This window comes from Bos javanicus, chromosome 19, assembly GCF_032452875.1.
Source record: "Bos javanicus breed banteng chromosome 19, ARS-OSU_banteng_1.0, whole genome shotgun sequence".
In the NCBI taxonomy this organism is placed as follows: Eukaryota; Metazoa; Chordata; class Mammalia; order Artiodactyla; family Bovidae; genus Bos; species Bos javanicus.
The window spans coordinates 15,859,828-15,878,485 of NC_083886.1; the positions used below are offsets into that span (position 1 = coordinate 15,859,828).

General features: G+C 38.0%; 1 protein-coding gene across 1 annotated transcript in view; it reads right to left on the bottom strand.

The window, feature by feature from the left end:
- Nucleotides 1–1,708: 1,708 nt before the first annotated feature.
- The window catches only part of TAF15 (TATA-box binding protein associated factor 15), a 30,342-nt gene continuing 13,392 nt past the window's right edge, over nt 1,709–18,658 (bottom strand). The window contains exons 8-16 of the mRNA XM_061390348.1: nt 10,792–10,826; nt 10,155–10,187; nt 8,757–8,866; nt 7,578–7,707; nt 5,317–5,409; nt 4,650–4,731; nt 4,445–4,533; nt 3,528–4,344; nt 1,709–1,833 (exon numbers count right to left, since the gene is read on the bottom strand). Of these exons, the coding sequence (XP_061246332.1) occupies nt 1,794–1,833; nt 3,528–4,344; nt 4,445–4,533; nt 4,650–4,731; nt 5,317–5,409; nt 7,578–7,707; nt 8,757–8,866; nt 10,155–10,187; nt 10,792–10,826 (1,429 nt within the window). The 3' untranslated portion in view covers nt 1,709–1,793. The remainder of the gene's footprint in view (nt 1,834–3,527; nt 4,345–4,444; nt 4,534–4,649; nt 4,732–5,316; nt 5,410–7,577; nt 7,708–8,756; nt 8,867–10,154; nt 10,188–10,791; nt 10,827–18,658) is intronic.

Here is an 18,658-nt window from a genome sequence, read left to right on the forward strand (position 1 = left end):
GGAATTTATAGCCTACATACAATAGGAGGTCACTGAAAGGACTTTAAAGAGACATGACATATAATACTGTTGGCTACTGTATGAAAAATGGTTTTTAGAGGTGCAAAACTGTAGGGGGAGGGAGCCTGCTGCTGCTGCTAAATCGCTTCAGTCGTGTCCGACTCTGTGTGACCCCAGAGACGGCAGCCCACCAGGCTCCCCCGTCCCTGGGATTCTCCAGGCAAGAACACTGGAGTGGGCTGCCACTTCCTTCTCCAATGCATGAAAGTGAAAAGTGAAAGTGAAGTCGCTCAGTCCTGTCCGACTCTTCACGACCCCATGGACTGCAGCCTACCAGGCCCCTCCATCCATGGGATTTGCCAGGAAAGAGTACTGGAGTGGGTTGCCATTGCCTTCTCCGCCCACTACTTCTGACATCCAGCCAGATCTCGTCAAATTTCCCCCTTCATTTCTCAAATCTATTACCTCCTTGTCCAGTCACTATCTGAGCTCAGACCAGTATCATCTCTCACCTGGTGTACCACTCTGTCTCCAGTCCAACCTCTCTACAAGGCAGCCAGAATTTTCCGTTGATGCCACTCAGGTCAGGCCACTCCCCTGCTTAAAATGTTTTAATGACGCCTCCGTATGGAGGCGTGGGGAAAACGAAATGTAAGGACCTTATCATGGAGCTGGTTTACCTCTCCATCTTAACTTTTGCATGCCCATTCTTAAATTCCTTCTTCCAATTACAATCATACAGTTTTCAAGTAAATAGCCTGTTCTTCATTCTGTTAACTCTTTGATTTATTCATGTCAGTTTTCTGCTGGAACATCATTTCCTCACCCCAGCCTCTTTACTTTAACCAATTTCCTAGTCTTCTTTCAATACTCATCAAGCCTTCCCAACCCCACCTGACCAGTTAAGTATCCTTTCAACCAGCCATCAAACCACCTTGCATTTATTCTTACTGTGGCCCTTATCAAACTATACACTATCTGTTTGCTTGATGAGCAATATGTCCAGCATTGATGCAGTGCCTTATCCTTGGTAAGGATAGGAGAATATTGTAAAGATGTCAAATAACATGCTCTGTACATTGGTATCTTAACCCTGGCTTGTCAAACCCTAACTCTTCTACACAGCTCTTGTACCTCCATATTCCCAGCATCTAGAACACTCCCCTAAATAAATGATACTCAGCTGTCAACTAACTATATCAAAATTACCTGGTGATCTTAAAATAAGATTCCCAGCTCTACCTCCCCACATCCCACCAGTTTCTAATCCAGCAGACCTGGGATGAGGCCTAGGAATTTGGCATTTTTACAACCTCCTCGGGTGGTTCAGACACACAGTCATGCTTGGAAACTACTATTTTTAACGGAGTAGGAGATCAATAAATATTGTTGGAAGTAACATTTTAATTTCATGAAGTAGAATTCATTTCCTAATTCTTTAGGGTTCAAGTCTGCTGCAACTGCACCCTACGTGTGACCAAACAATGCACTAATGTACAAAAGTCCACAAAACAAGCATTCTTTATTGCAGTATTACAAAACACTTTCCATTTTGGCAATATTTTACAACGCACTTAGCTTCAAGAGTTGAGAAGGAGAAGGCTGGAACCTAAAGGGGGATATTTCAACTGACATTTCTAAAAGAAAAACTGTCCCCACCCTCCCACCCAAATAAAAATTCAAATGTCACTTAATTTCACTACCCAAGAAGAGGCCATGAGGAAAGCAGCAGGCAAACTCTGGCAATTTCTCTATGGATCTTGTCAGAGACAAAGGAACATTCAAAACAGTCATCAGTATGGTCGGTTGCGCTGATCATTTCTGTAGTCGTTTCTAGGAATGAAAAATAAAGAGCCAGACTAAATTCTAATTTTCTACCAAGTGGGAGCATCAGACCCTTCTTCAGGATGCTGTTGACTAGCATCTGCTTGACAAATTTCTATAAGGATGACAATATGCCTAGTGTATTTCTCTACTTCTAGAAGGTGCTTACTAAATGTCTAATTTATCAGCTTTAAGACACACAAAGTTCCTAGAAGCTTTGCTGTGACTAATTCTCTTAAAAATTTTTTCATCTAGAATAAAGACTAAACCACTGTGGTATTTCAGGTTGGAGACCTTGCCATTCCAGCACTCTAAAGAGAGTAGATTACTGGAATAAGCAAGCAAACACATTCATGTAAGAATTCTGGATCTGCCACTTATTATGTGATCTTGGAAAAGTTACCTAACATTTCTTATTCCATAAAATGGAAAGTACATCTACTCCTGGGGTTGACAGAGGGACTGGAACTCCAGTATACAAAGACAGTTTCACACAATTTGCCACACACTAAGAAGTATTCAGTTGGAGAAGGAAATGGCAACCCACTCCAGTGTTCTTGCCTGGAGAATCCCATGGACGGAGAAGCCTGGTAGGCTGCAGTCCATGGGGTCGCACAGAGTCGGACACGACTGAAGCGACTTGGCAGCAAGAAGTATTCAGTAGATGATCATTACTAATAGGTAACAATTATTCAGTGATTATCATGGCCAGCTGTAATATAATCTAATACAACTCCACAAAATAGGGCTAAATGCCATTAGCCCTATTTTACAGATGAGAATATGATGCTCTAAAGAGTTAAGTAACTTACTTTAAGCCACACAGCTAATAATAAGTGGTGGGGCCAGGATTTCAAAGAAGATAGTCTGTCTCCAAACTCTGTGCTCTGAACTCTATGCTATACTAATTCTGGCTGCCCTATACTGTTTCTGACATAGAGAAGCTTAGTACAGTAATTGAAATTATTTTCCATCACTGGTTACTCAACTCCTTCTGCCTCTACACCTTTCATGTGCATCGCACACTCCCATCAGTACCACCAGTGATTTTTATTCTGGAAAAAGTGTAACAATCTCCAAAGAAACAGCTGCAAGGTAGCACATGTGACTGAAAAAGCACACCCCTATAAAAGGTATGCTTGCCCCTCAGATTAAGATCAGAAAATTTGGGAAAGAGATAAGAATGTTGATAGAAAATGTTAGGTTTTAAGAAGCATTTTCAAGGTCAGAATTACTGTTAACTATTACTGTCTTCATTTGTATAAAATGAAACAAATCTGGAGAATATATAAGAAATTAGGAGGGAGTGCACCATATAGCAAGCAAGAGAAAAAGTTGATGCCAAGTTTGGCAGAACAAGATCAATAAACAAAAAACTTGGTAAAAAAAAAAAAAAAAGAATCCCTGATTTACACAGTTTCAAATCATCTCTCAATCTCTATTATCTTTAGCTATAAGAATGCACACACCTATCATACATTATTCAAATATAAAGATCTCAAGAATTTCCAAAACAAAATAAATTTTGGAAATTACTAAGTAGGGAACTAAATGGATCTTCTCCATCCTAACTGAAAGAGCTGACAATGGGAAATTCAAGTCATAAAAAACTGGACAAGAAGAAAATGTGATGAAAGGGGCTTAGATTCTAAAATCTAGGAGCAGTGAGGTAGAAACATTAGCGAATACATTCTAATACTCACCTTCCTCCCATTTTGCCTCCATAGCCACCTCGGTCTCCTCCATAGCCTCCACCTCGGTCTCCTCCGTAGCCGCCACCACTCCTGTCTCCTCCATAGCCTCCACTTCGGTCCCCACCGTAGCCTCCGCTACCACCACGGTCTCCTCCATAACCCCCCCCACTTCGGTCTCCTCCATAGCCTCCTCGGTCTCCACCATAGCCTCCTCGGTCTCCTCCATAGCCTCCTCGGTCTCCTCCATAGCCTCCTCGGTCTCCTCCATAGCCTCCTCGGTCTCCACCATAGCCTCCTCGGTCTCCTCCATAGCCTCCTCGGTCTCCTCCATAGCCTCCTCGGTCTCCTCCATAGCCTCCTCGGTCTCCACCATAGCCTCCTCGGTCTCCTCCATAGCCTCCTCGGTCTCCTCCATAGCCTCCTCGGTCTCCTCCATAGCCTCCTCGGTCTCCACCATAGCCTCCTCGGTCTCCTCCATAGCCTCCTCGGTCTCCTCCATAGCCTCCGCCTCGGTCTCCACCATAGCCGCCACTTCGGTCTCCACCATAGCCGCCACCTCGGTCTCCTCCATAGTTGCCTCCTCGGTCTCCTCCATAGCCCCCACCACGGTCCCCACCATAGCCACCTCCTCGGTCCCCACCATAGCCACCTCCACTTCTGTCTCCACCATAGCCACCCCCACTTCTGTCTCCTCCGTAGCCACCACCACTTCTGTCTCCTCCATAGCCACCCCCACTTCTGTCTGCACCGTAGCCGCCTCGGTCTCCACCTCTGCCCCCACGGCCTCTGTAGCCCCTCTCTCCACCGTAGCCTCTTCCCCGGAAATCTGCAGGTGGAAATGAAAACCAGTAAGGCCAGCAGAATCATGGAAAGCCTCCTTAATGCTAGTCAGAGATTAGAAGCAGATGCCGTTAAGGCTGACCCACCTCCTCCTGAGGGACGAGAGTCCTCTGGTCTGGGCTCATTGCACTGATTGCAAGAATTCCTTCGAGCAAAGTTCATATTTCCACACGACCTAAGAAAGAAGGAAAATAAAATGCTCAACAGTTTGCAATGGATTCAGAACCCCCTCTTGCACCTTCCAAATCCAATCCCAACTCCTACATCCACCAAAATAAATGGGATACTTACGGATTAGGGCAAACCCAGTCCCCACTTTTGGGGTCTCCACCTCTCCCCTGAAAGCCTCCACGACCTCTATATCCTCCACGGCCTGGGTAAGTAAGGAGGAGGGAAGAATCAGTAGCAGATATTAACAAAGCAGAGGAAAAGCATCAGATGAAAGAACTACGTGTTCATCAATAACTGGGCTGCTCCCCGCAAATTAACCTCTTATGGCAGAACTCCATGATTCTCTGATTTGGGGTTTTACTTATTCAGTCAACACAGGAAATATGGAAGAAACTCCAAGGTGCACATTATAGTTCAAATAATGCACTAAGAAACTTCATTTCTACAGTACCCTCCTCAGTTTGAGAATCTCAGTGATAAAGATTAGGTGAGAAGACATATTCCAAATTTAAGAAATTAAGACACAACAGAAATAAGTTGGTAGTAACTGTATCAGGGAACTCACAAACAGGTCAGATTAACTACCAAATTAGGAATCAGTTAAACTGCCTCCTAATTTTCAACTGAAACAAACTGCATTATATAGCTTTCCAAAGGGATTTCTAGAACCTTTTTCCATCCTTTCGTAGTTGTTATAACACTTTATTTACCTCATCTTCTATTCTGTATCTCACTTTAAGACAGAAAATCTAACCCTTTGTGTAATGCCTGTGAACAAGAATCTTACCTCGTCGCCCACCTCCACTTCCACCTCCTCTCATGAATTCAGGTCTTCTGGTGGCAAAGGACACTTTAATGATATTGCCGTGGAATTCTTTTCCTAAAAAAAAAAAACAAAACAAAACAAAAATAGTTTTGAAGAAATGCTACTCCACATTTCCACCTCTTAACAAAATATAAAACTGCCTCGGAAATTTTTAATTTCAGAGAAATAACTCACGCGTTCTCACAGAAATTCAAACACAGTAGCGTTCAAGAGTCAAGGTAACTGTACTAAAATATGACACAATCTACTGAATAGAACAAATTTGTCACTGGGAGACAGTCACTTCTTACTGAGCAAAAAAAAGCTCATGTCTAATCATTTTTACATGAAAGCCAATGAATGTAGTATGCGACCATTTCTTTTTTTAAGGGAATGAGTGTGTGTGTGTGTGTGTGTGTGTGTGCATGCATGCATATGCACACATATGCCTATTTATACACTGCCTATTGTTGCTTAACTCTCAGTAGGTGAAAAGGTAGAAAGGAAACTCAATTTTTACTATATACTGTTGGTACCATCTGAGGTAGTTATCTTTAAAAATAATGTGTGCATTTGTGAATTTATATGCATGTACATATGCACATATTCTGCTGTCCCAGGGCCTTGGAGACAAAAATTAGCCTTTTCACTTTATATATTAAACAAGAGAACAGACATATCAGAAAAAGGTGCCCAAGGATTCATAAAATAGTTATAAATCTAGGAGTCTTAGCCCCCTCAGCAAATTCTAATTGCTGTGACTGGCAACCTTCCACAGTGTCAAATGGTATAGCAAGCTCTTTGACATAGGAAACAAACCATGGATAAATATTTTAAAAGCTCTACAAAGACCTGGTAATTAAGATCTGAGCTATGGAGTTTCTGTTAAGAGGCTCATTTGCCCTATGAGGGAAAGACAGAGTAACTGTTTTAACCTATTATAAGCTAAACAGTTTTATGAGTCACAGAAACTACGAAACAGAGAAGTGAGGATGGACCTGGCTTTTCAAAGGCGAGAGGATAAGATGTGCTTAGAGCAAAAGATTCGGAGAAGGCAATGGCACCCCACTCCAGTACTCTTGCCTAGAAAATCCCACGGATGCAGGAGCCTGGTAGGCTGTAGTCCATGGGGTCGCTAAGAGTCGGACACGACTGAGCGACTTCTCTTTCACTTTTCACTTTCATGCATTGGAGAAGGAAATGGCAACCCACTCCAGTGTTCTTGCCTGGAGAATCCCAGGGACAGGGGAGCCTGGTGGGCTTCCGTCTATGGGGTCGCACAGAGTTGGACAGGACTGAAGCGACTTAGCAGCGGCAGCAGCAGCAGAGCAAAAGATTAAAATGCAACTATGTACTGGAAGACACAGGTGCAATAATCTTGGAACTGGGAGAAACCACATGTGCCTATCAATCAGACACAATTTACTTCTTCAGAGACAGTGCAGCCCAACTGCCTGAATTTGAGCCCTAATACACTTCTTCTGTGATCTTGGAAATTACTTATCTCTCTGCCTGAGTTTCATCATCTGTAAGATGGTAATAAAAGCAATAAAAAAAAACTAACAGGGTTACTGTGAAGATCTGAGTTAATGCACATAAAGTTCTTAGAACTGTGCCTAGCTCATAAACTACAGTAAGCATGCAGTGTTATTCTCCCACAATGGCGTGGGTTCTTCCCCACTAGCACCACCTGGGAAGCCCCAATATAAGGTACAACAAAAACAATAAATGATAAGACATCAAGGAAATAAAAGCATGAGACAAAACTACATTTGGCGTAGAATGATAAAACTATTTTTAAAATACATTTTAAAAAGCTGGAAGAAATACCAGTAGTTTTCTCTATATAGACTATGGAAGCTTTACTCCTTTCTTCTATTTTTTAATATTTTCTTATTTTCAGGGGGAAAAAAGTCTTATTGTACAAGTCTTCTACTACATATTAACATTGTATTTGAAGGGAAATTAACCTAAATTTTAAAAGAATATAGTTAACCAGGCCAACCCTTCACATTTCTATGAGGGTGGCCTCAAGCACAAAGGATGACATTAGGAAATATTTTAGACAAAGAAACAGTTCATCTCACTTCTAAAGGTATATAAGAATTCTGGCCTGTATTCTCAATAGGATATCTAAAAAAGTAAATATGAAGATAATCATTGTATACCAGAACGTATTTTGACTTCAAGACCAGAAAACATTTATCAAAACCACACACTGAAAGTATATGAATGAGGTATACCATCAAACCAGTCAATGGCTGCCTTAGCTGAAGGAGGGTCATCAAACGATACTGTTGCCTCCCCTTTTGGCTTTCCTGTGTCCTTGTCTGTGTATAGATTTATCATTGGTTTTCCAGTCTTTTTATTTGTCTGAGGAACGAACAAGCTGGTGTTAGTATTTTAAGAAAAGTGATGAACCACACAGAAAATTAAAAACTTAGTTTTTTAAAGGAATTCACATATCCATACTATAAATACTACCAACTTAACATAAAAGTGAAGTTATCTGTAGGTTCTGAAAAGGAAAATCTAAAATACATTAAGTGAAAATCAAACTATAAAAATGATACATGTCATACTGTTTTATCCATATATAATTTCCTCAAACCCACAAAGAAATAAACATAATGCTTCATATAAACATTTACCTTGTAAAACTAAAAAAAAAAAAACAAAACAAAACACCAAGAAGAACGTTCACCAAGCAAATAAATTACCAATAAGGCGTACACACTGGATTTGGCTGAGAAGGGAGTGGAAGACAAGAATTTTTACTTTTCAAAACTATGATAATTTTTTTAACATATTTAATGTGTTAATTTCTTAAGAAATGTCTGCTCTCCAAGAGGCGGAAAAAAAATTCAAGTAATTTCATAGACACCCAAAAAAACCTGATTTCAGGCAAATGCTATAATCTACTAACACTGCTCTAAATGCCGCTTTCTAGTTGAAGATGAAAATTTATTAATGAAACAGTGCACAAGACGCTTAAGTACACTAAAGTTATGAAATAAAGCATTATTATATTGGGCAAATATATAGCAGACATTAAATACCAACATAAAAAGTTGTTAGTAATAACTTGGGTTTTCGTATGTTGTTATTTCAGAATATAAAAATGTTCACACAATTTCATTTGGTTCTCACAATTTTAGGAGGTAGGCAGAGACTATGTTTAGAGTACTAAGAGTGAAAACCAAAGCTGTGGAAGGCTGCGGAAAGGTAAACACAAAGCAAGGAATAAAATCTTTATGCATTTAGCAAATTTACCAAAGGCCTACAGCCAGGGGTGAACACATGCATCAGGGAATTTTAAGAGACAAGTGATACTGGAGTGTGGACTTCTTACATTATCTATGTATCTTAACCAGAATGTTAATAATTATGAGATTTGCAACATAAGCCAACTTCTAACTCACCTTGATGATTCCTATTTGTTTAAAGAACTCCCCAACTTGATCTGTAGACACACCCTCCCCAAGTCCTTGTACAAAGATTGTGTTGTTATCTGAATTATCAGATTCTGAATCTAAAGGAAAAAAAATATATATGATTAATTTTATATACTGCTTAGGTTTAACTATATCCTGTTTAGTAACCAAGAACAGTAATTTATTGTCCAATATTCAACTATTTCTATGACCAAAAGGAAGAGGGACCAATACAGGAAACCTCTTATGATAAACATACAAAGTGGTAACAGTAATTGTTTGGTAGGTCAATTCTTACAACTAAACTTCATGAAAAGTGGCTCAAGTCCACACTTTGAAGATCTTATAAATCTTACTCTTCAAATTCAGATACAGGACTCAAGCTCAGGAAGAGATGAAGAAAGTCAGTATAAAGTAGCATTCCTTTCTTCGGAGGGCTTTAATTCTTTCTGGCTAATCAATACTTTTAAGGCTTTCTGGTAGAAATTCCCCGAATCTGACACTCTGGACTTCCAAGCAAGCCAGCAGAATTGCTCACTTCCCATTCACTGTAATAAGCTTTATATATACCAGAGGGTATAAATAAGAGACAAATGATACTGGAGTGTGGACTTCTTACGTAATCTATGTACCTTAACCAGAATATGTTAATACTCATGAGATAATTAGGGGCACCATGACACACACCTTACCTTACTCACATACTTTTGGATTAGTACAACAAAGTAAGAAAGATGTACAAAAATTCAGTCCATCAAGAGATAATTCAGAAACTGACATCCACATAGAGTACTTTAGCATCTTAATAAAAACCAAGTTCTGATTTCAATATATATTAAAAATTTTTAACTCAAATTTTTAATAATATCTAAATCATAACTTTCAAAAGGCTCCAGGTAGCCATGAACCTCATTTGAAAATAAAAAGGCATGTGAAATTAGGGACCTCTGCGCAGAATAAGACAACTCTCTCATATATGATTTCAGGTTTCTTAGGCCCATTAAGCAGACTATTAATCCAACATATTTTCTTCAACACAGCTATTCTACTTCTAATTCCCCAATGATACGAATCCTCTTGTACCTGATTTATAGTCATTAAATAAATAATGCTAATGAGCAACACAAAATCAAGTGTTTCTTCACAAAAGCAAGAGGAGGGAGCAGCGGAAAGCACAAACAGTGATTTTCCTTAGCAAACTTTCCAAACCCCTTGAATTTTTCTTGCTGGAACATCTTTAAAAGGGAAGCTTCCTGGTTCTGGCAATACTATCAAGTCAAATCTTCCTCCTGTCCTAACTCTTTCAAACACACATATTCTTCCTTTGAAAAAATGGAAAACTAAGATTTCCTTAATGGCAAAGTCACAAACTATTATAAACCTTACCAGCATCTGGTCTGGGTCCATAATCCCTGTGACCTAAGGGAAAAGAAAAGAGAAAGAAAAAGAAAGCTATTTAAGGCGACTCATTAGAAATCATTTAAAACAGTAATAATAACCAAGGCATGAAAAGTCAATACTTTCAAAATCCTTGTAAGTAACCATCACAGATTTACAAAGTAAATATATAAACTAAGTTTTATTAAAAGTTTAAGAAATCAAGATGAATGTCAATATTCCCTTAAGCTTGTCCCAGACGGCACCAGCCACTTTGGCGTTATGCTAGTATCACTTTTGTTAAGCTCTGATTGTGAAGGCTGATTGGAAAACCCTAGTAATTTTAAAACACCATGTCAGCTACCTTTATTAAAAAATGTTATTGACAAAATCCAGTGACGGTCTCATTCATTGGTCACCACAGACTCTCATGCAAATTCACTGTGTAGAAACCCATTGGACTATTTGAGATCAACTTTGTCTTTTTAATATTTTGAGATAAATATGTATATAACTTTTTAAAGCACACAACACACACCAGCCTCAACAGAATAAGAAAGGGCTTAGACTACGTCTGCGGGATATTGGTGGCTTTTAGATTTATATAGCATTTCCACTGAAACATTTTGGGATACTCAGCACTTACCACCAAAATTTTTGAAGCCACCGCGGTCACCACCACTGCAGAGGAAAAATTGAAGAAATGATTTCTTCCTTAAGTCTCTAATGTGCTGAGCCCTGGGCTCAATCTACACTTAACTGTCTCAAGTAGAGTGCCCAGGAAACAGTAGCACCTCTAACTTTCCAGTAAATTTCATTTCATAGACTTCAAAATGTTGTTTTCACCTAAATGTTTTCCCAAGGATCTATTTCCACAAGGGTGCCTTTTCAAGAGCATTACAGAACATATCTAATATACTCTTACTTTAAAATCTTCCCAACCCCAAGCCAAAGGGATACTATTCAAATCAACTTAAACTGAAGACACAACAGGAAGAATGCTAAACTAGAGCAAACATTCTTTCCAAGGGGATATTTTTGTTAAATATGAGAAAAAGGAAAAGGCCTAGAAGAATAAAAAGCAAGGTTAAAATTTTGACAGAATGGGAGAGGAAAAAGCTTGAGCACTATCTTCTACTGTGATATCAAACAGTGGGTTTTATGAGATGAGGGAAAAAGCGAGGTACAAATACACACAAAAGTGAGACTGAATGAAAGCAGTCTTAAAAATTCAAATCATTCAGATACCTAGCAAAATGAGCTAGCAGAAAGTATAACTTTAAATTGCCATATGCTAGATCTCATCACAGAACTACTGAAATTCAAGCCAACTCATGCTCTGCACACCAATCAGGAGACTGTCAGAGACAGAATGCTACACACTCCACAAGAAATGACTTTAACTGGCAATTTCCACTGCCAGTAAGTCAATGCCCCTTGCGTGCATAGCTTTATATAAGAAGTTCTCTTATCAAGGAACTCTTTAAATACTCATACATTAAAAGTTTGTTTCTCTTAACTGAACCATATTATCTTCTAAGATTCATGTGCTGATACGGACATAAAAATAATCAACAAGTTTTCAGATAGTGATACCTAATTTTCTACTACTACTCATCTTCTACTATAACCCAAGAAACTATTCCAATGTACTGCTGCTAAGTCGCTTCAGTCGTGTCCAACTCTGTGCAACCCCATAGATAGCAGCCCACCAGGCTCCCCCGTCCCTGGGATTCTCCAGGCAAGAACACTGGAGTGGGTTGCCATTTCCTTCTCCAATGTACTAATGTCCCTTTAATAATAACTCTGCCATCAAGATGGGTTTTCTGAGCCATCCTGAGAAAAATCCTCTGAATAAATGAGAAAGAATTTTTTAAGTCTATTCTAACTACCTTGATGTTAAAAAAAAAAAATTTCCCTTGAAACTGGTATACAGTTATAGACACAAGCATCTCAATTTGCTATTAATTTTTATTTGATACCCAGGAAATCTAAAAAGGAGAATAAGCCTATTTCAAGGCTATGCAGACAAAGAGAAGCTCAGGTCTTTCAAGTACATAGTTTCCTGTTGAGTATCTAAGACCTCTCTTTCAGAACATTACCCAAGCCCTCCCATCAACCCATACTTCTAAATGGCCTTTTTTATCACTGCTTAACTCTTTAGGGAAAGGAAGCCAGAGTTCTGAGATTAAACTGCTAAAAATCTTATTAGAAACAAGATATCTCAGATTTCTTCAAAGATGATCATATGATCATTAGAAATGATGATAAAAGAAGTAGTGAAAATATAAAGCCCATATTCCTATGTCAGGACATTAAAATACCCAGAATAAAGTTGTTGTTGTTTTTTTCAAATAGAAATTTTTCACAACTAAGTGCTGGAAGAGATACCACTGAATTATTTTGCTGTCACCTTAACCAAGAATCAAACTGTTCATATCTGGCTGCAATGGGGGGAAAATACACAATTTCATACATCATCTAGTTCCTGGAATATCTATTCTGGCCAGCAATACAACTTTGAACAAATAAGAAGGGGAAAAAAAAAGGACATACTCCCTGTAAAATATAAAGGGATATAAAATAAATATCTGAATAGGTTTATAATCTCCTATTCCTCCATATAATAATATTTTAACTTAAGTCATCATTACTGAGCACTTTGAAAATTCAACAGCTGAACACTTCAAACACAGTATATTAAATAAGTACCAGTCTTCAAATTAAGAGACTCAAGATATATAGTCTTAACTATCACTAATCAATCTTGAAAACATAGATCAGTCAGTAATTCTCCCTTGGCTTCTGTTTCCTCTTTCACAAAATAAGGGTCTACACCAGGGATCCCCAACCAGTACCTCTTGTCAGATTAGCAGCAGCATTAGATTAGAAATAAAGTACACAATAAATGTAATGTACTTCAATCATCCCCAAACCATCCCCCTAATTCCCAGTCCACGGAAAAATTGTCTTCCATGAAGTCAGTCCCTGGTACCAAAAAGGTTAGGGATTGCTGGTCTCCATCCTTACTATCTGAAAGGTGGTCTATAGAATAGCAACAAAGGCAGAGCCTAGAAGTGTCTCAGAAAAGCAAGCACACCCAGACCTACTGAATCAGAATCTACATTTTAGTAAGATCCCCAAGGAGTTCGTATGTATATTACAGTTAGTGAAGCACTTGTCTAGATAATCTATGATTTTATGTGGGGCTTTCTTTCAATTTCCAGTATTTCAACACTTTTCTTTCCTTATTAAGAAAGTTCAATTAATTACAGTTCCTTACCAGGAAACACTGTATTAAATACAGTAAACAAACCTCAAATAGTACCACTACCAAATCAGTTAACAGAAGACGGGCCTTTGGTTACGAATCTTTCTTTCAAATCTTCAGTCAAGTTACAAGTCCCTTTTCTATAAACTAAGCTAAGGCCTCACTAGCAAATTAAGACATGAAGGCATATGAACATCTGAGTCAAGGTGTTTGCCACAACAAATTTTTTCTCTTCCCAGGAAAAGCAAAACTGTACACACAAAGAATTCCTGAAGAATGTTTTAAAGTAAAGAAGTAGAGGTATTTACTAGAGACACAATATAACCATACTCAAATTTATGACTGAGTGTCCCCTGCATAAGAAAAATCAACTGTATATTCTTGACTCAACTACAGAAATGGTTGTCCCAGGTTCAAAATGATGAGAAGCCTACTCAAGGGTAGACTGAGGGTTCCTTCACTGTTACAGCATTACATACTTAGAGAAGACAATCAGATTTAATTTCAGGTGCTTGTCAAGAAAGAAAATGTTCTTCGACAGAATCTCTATTTCCAAAATTTAATTTTTAAAACTCCAAATATATCTATATTCAAGGACTAAAACTTCCAAAAGTAACAGGGGAATACAGGAATTTTTATTCTCAGAAAACTCAATACCGAGAGAGAAAAAGCAACATAGCTAAAGTTGAAAAAGGTTAGTTCTTAAAAAAACTATGTTTGATTTTTCATACCAGTAGTCCAGAATGTAATTTTTTGGATATGAAGACCAACATTCAGTTCAGTTTAGTTGCTCAGTTGTGTCCGAATCTTTGTGACCCCATGGACTGCAGCACGCCAGACTAATATTAATTCCAAACATAAATGACTCAAGTGGATTTAGATCCCATTTCTCAACAGTAGCTCTATTTGTTCTTTTTTTTTAAGATCTTTTTGATGTGGACCATTTTAAAAATCTTTTTTGTTTCTGTTTTGTTTTGGCTTCTCAGTCACAAGGCATGTGGGATCTTTGCTCCCCAACCAGAGATGAACTTGTACCACCTACATTGGAAGGCGAAGTCCTAACCACTGAACCACAGGGAAGTTTCAGTATTTATGTTCTATTTCCTCCCATTCCATATAGGTGTGGTAAAAAGGCTTTCTGGATTCAGTACTTATCAACATTTCAGAAGACCAAGAATCTATCATTCTAGAGCTGCACTGTCCAATACAGCATTTATTAGCTATATGCAGCTGTTTGTTGATCTTCTGAAATATGGAGAACCTAAACTGACATGTACTCTAAACGTAAAATACAAAATGGATTTCAAAGTCTTCATATGAAAAAAAGAATGTGCAATATCTCAATTTCTATACTAATAACATGATAAAATATTTTTGATATATTAGAATAAAATTTATTATTAAAATTAACTTCACTTATTTTTTTAATGTAGCTACTAAAAAATTTTAAATTACATCTGTAGCTCACTGCTGACCCGCATTATATTTCTATTGGGCAGCACTGTCTGGACTATCACTAGCACACATGCACATTTCCAAGCAAGCTATTCAAAAACTCTTTTAAGAACATTCACAATTCAAGATAACTTTTTGAGACTTGAGATGTTAAAGCCTAAAAAACTACTTAATGTGATGACATACTAATAATGGAAAATGATTATCTAGTTTTAGTAATTTTACAATGCATTCACTGCAATGATAAAGTTAAAAACACTGAGAAAAATTATGGCTTTAAGCTTCTAGTACACTAGAAGGTCAGTGGCATTTTATGTGGTTGGTGCAAAAATAATTGTGGTTTTGCATTGTTGAACTTTGCTATTTGATACTGTAATACACTCAAATAAATAATGTGATTATGTTATACATCATTTTAATGCAATTTCTCACTTTTTTTTGCTAATTGACTTATTATTTGATGTCTATTTTACATTTATTTTAGACTAGGGAAATGATGTTAGGCAAAAGGCAAGTTCGGGCAATTTTCTTATTCAAAATGTGTCATAAAGCAGCAGAGACAACGCACGACATCAACAATGCATGTGGCCCAGGAATTGCTAATGAACACATTAGTGCAGAGGTGGTCAAGATGTTTTGCAAAGGAAATGAGAGCCTTGAGGATGAGACGTGTGTGGCTGGCTATCAGAAGTTGACAACGACCAACTGCGAGGATCATCAAAGCTGATCCTCTTCCAACTACATGAGAAGTTGCTGAAGAACTCAATGTTGACCATTCTATGATTACTAGGCAGTTGAAGCAAACTGGAAAGGTGAAAAAGCTTGATAAGTGGATGCCTCATAAGCTGACTGCAAATCAAAAAAATCATTTTGAAGTGTCATCATCTCTTACACAACAACAAACCATTTCTCAATGCAATTGTGAATTATGACAAACAGTGGATTTTATATGACAACTGGTGACAACCAGTTCAGTAGATGGACTGAGAAATAGCTTCAAAGCACTTCCCAGGTCAAACTTGGACCAAAACAGGGCCATGGTCGCTATCTGGTAGCCTGCTGACCATCTGATCCACTGCAGCTTTCTGAATCCCAGCAAAACCGTTACATCTGAGAAGTATGCCCAGCAAATTGATTGCACCAAAAACTGCAATGCCTGCAGCTGGCATTGGTCAACAGAAAGGGCCCAACCACACACCATACAACCAACGCTTCAAAAGTTGAATGAATCAGGCAACAAAGTTTTGCCTTATTTGCCACATTCTCCTGAACTCCTGCCAATCAACTACCACTTCTTCAAGCATCTCAACAACTTTTTGCAGGGAAAATGCTTCCATAACCAGTAGAAGGCAGAAAATGCTTTCCAAACTCTCATCGAATCCGGAAGCACAGATTTTTATGCTACAGGAATAAACAAACTTATCTGTCGTTGGCCAAAATGGTTGATTTATAACAGCTTCTACTGTTGTCAAAAGATGTGTTTGAACCTAGTTATAATGATTTGAAATTCAGTTCAAAACCGCAATTACATTTGCACCAACTTAATAGATAACAATTAGAAATTCAATCTTTTTTGCTGCAAGTGCTTTTCCAAAGAAAAACATTGTTTCCTATAGTCTTCACATGTTTCTCTTTGGTAACTGGAAAGCTCACAGATGTCTTTGGTCCGAATTCTTTCTGCAGTCCAGCAACAACCTGAGTCTTAAGAATGTCCCATCCTTGACCACCCAGCCCACCTTCACCAGCAAACTGTGCCCCTTCTTCTTTAATTATAAACCCAACTAATGTCAGATATTCTTCAAACAGCCCTGAAAGGATATTTTCAATTTTGCTATTTTTAAATAAGATGATTACAAACACAAATGGGAGTGTTAATGAAGACTAACGTAAGATGTTTGGGTATTTTGGTACTTAAATGTAAAACCAAGTACAGGAAAGCAAGCCCTGAAACTGGGCCTTTTTTTTTTTTTTTTTAATACTTTACTCCTGTAAGTAAGCTAAAAAATCACATCCTGAACAAGATATTGTGACACATGAAAATTATATGAACTTCGTATTTCAGTACCCATAAACTAAGTTTTATTGGAAGAAAACCATGTTTATTCATTTATATGTCTATAGCTGCTCTGGTGCTACAAGAGCAGAGCTGAGCAACTGCAACAGAAAACATGTGGCCTGCAAAGCCTAAATTACTTACTATGTGGCCTCTCACTGAAGTCTGCCAATCCAGTATAGAAAGTAAACATAAGCAACTACATAAATTTCTTAAAAAGGTCTTTTATGTACATTCCATTTACTAGTGGGGTGGGAAGGGGAGTAGAAGGGGAGGGAGGGAGTGTATGTATATATATAGATAGCAACTGGGCAAAACCCCTCCCCACCCCCAAATTCTACCCTGACCTGAACCAGACATTTTGACCTAATATATATTGGGCTTGTCTATAAGATTTTGTTTGAAGAGCTTCTAAGGTTAAATAAAATTTTTGAAAATCAAAAATTTAGCTCATGATTCAATATCTGGGTCAAAAATTATACTGAAATATGTTGCCAAGGAGTTATCAAAGTGCTTAAAACACCGGGGTTGGTTAAGCTATGGATCTTTCCTCCTTTATCTGGAAAAGTCCTTCAACTCTTTGATTCTAAGATAAGTCATCTACCAAAGTTGAAAACATATTTTTAACGACTTCCCTACTCTCCTCCTTCTAAAAAGTGGGATTCTACTATTTTCAGACAGACATAATTTAACAGGTAATCTATACATATAATTATAACCTCCTTATGAAAATTAAACTTATGATATACTATAAAACATATAGCATCCCAAGGCAGCTAATTGTCTAAAACAGGGGTTCCCAACCTCCAGGATCTAATGCCTGATGATATTAAGTGAAGCCGATGTAATAATAATAGAAATAAAGTGCACAATAAATGTAAAACACTTGAATCATCCCAAAAGCATCCCCCTCCAATCCCACTCTGTGGAAAAATTGTCCTCCACAATACCAGTTTCTGGTGCCAAAGGTTGGGGACCTCTGATCTAAAACATATTACCTGGAAAAGCACGTAACCTGTTAGTTATCCTGTCTGAGATGCTGTTTGAGGGGTGGAAGCTATGGATAGAGAGTAAGCACTGTATCCCTGTACACTGTTCACTTATATCCACATGATGATACACTCTCCTCTTGGATAACGAAGAGGCATACAACAGAGTTGCTCTACTTTAATACATTGACTTTGGCTATTAATCAAAACTTTTAATGTTCAAGTCTTATAAATGTTTTTCAAATATGTTTAGACTTTAGATTTGTTAGATCAAAGCACTGCACACTAAACAGAAAGTCAGTGAGATAGAATTCCTGGCTCAGTTGAAAAATTAACAGTGCTATATGTAACTGATTCTCTCAGGTTACCTCAGGGAACAGATACTCACTCAGTCCCTAAGAAGCAAAAGAGTACTGAGGTATTATTGCCAGTTAACATGCTGCTGACAATTTCAATTCCCAAAGAACACAAATTATCCTTCAAGCCTATATATTTTATACATGAAATTTGCAATGTACAAATTTCATCTGAGGACAGTAAGTGCCAACTATTTTTTCATTCCTGTTTTTAGAGCAAAAGTGCTAAATTTACAGATATACTTGAAAGTAATTTTAAAACCAGCTTTCATAACATATGCCATAAGTAAATACCAAAACCTGGTAAAACAATAAAAAAAAAGGAAAGCTGAATTAAAAAGTCATTCCTTTTCCACAGCTTAGTCTAGACAAAATACACAATGGTATGT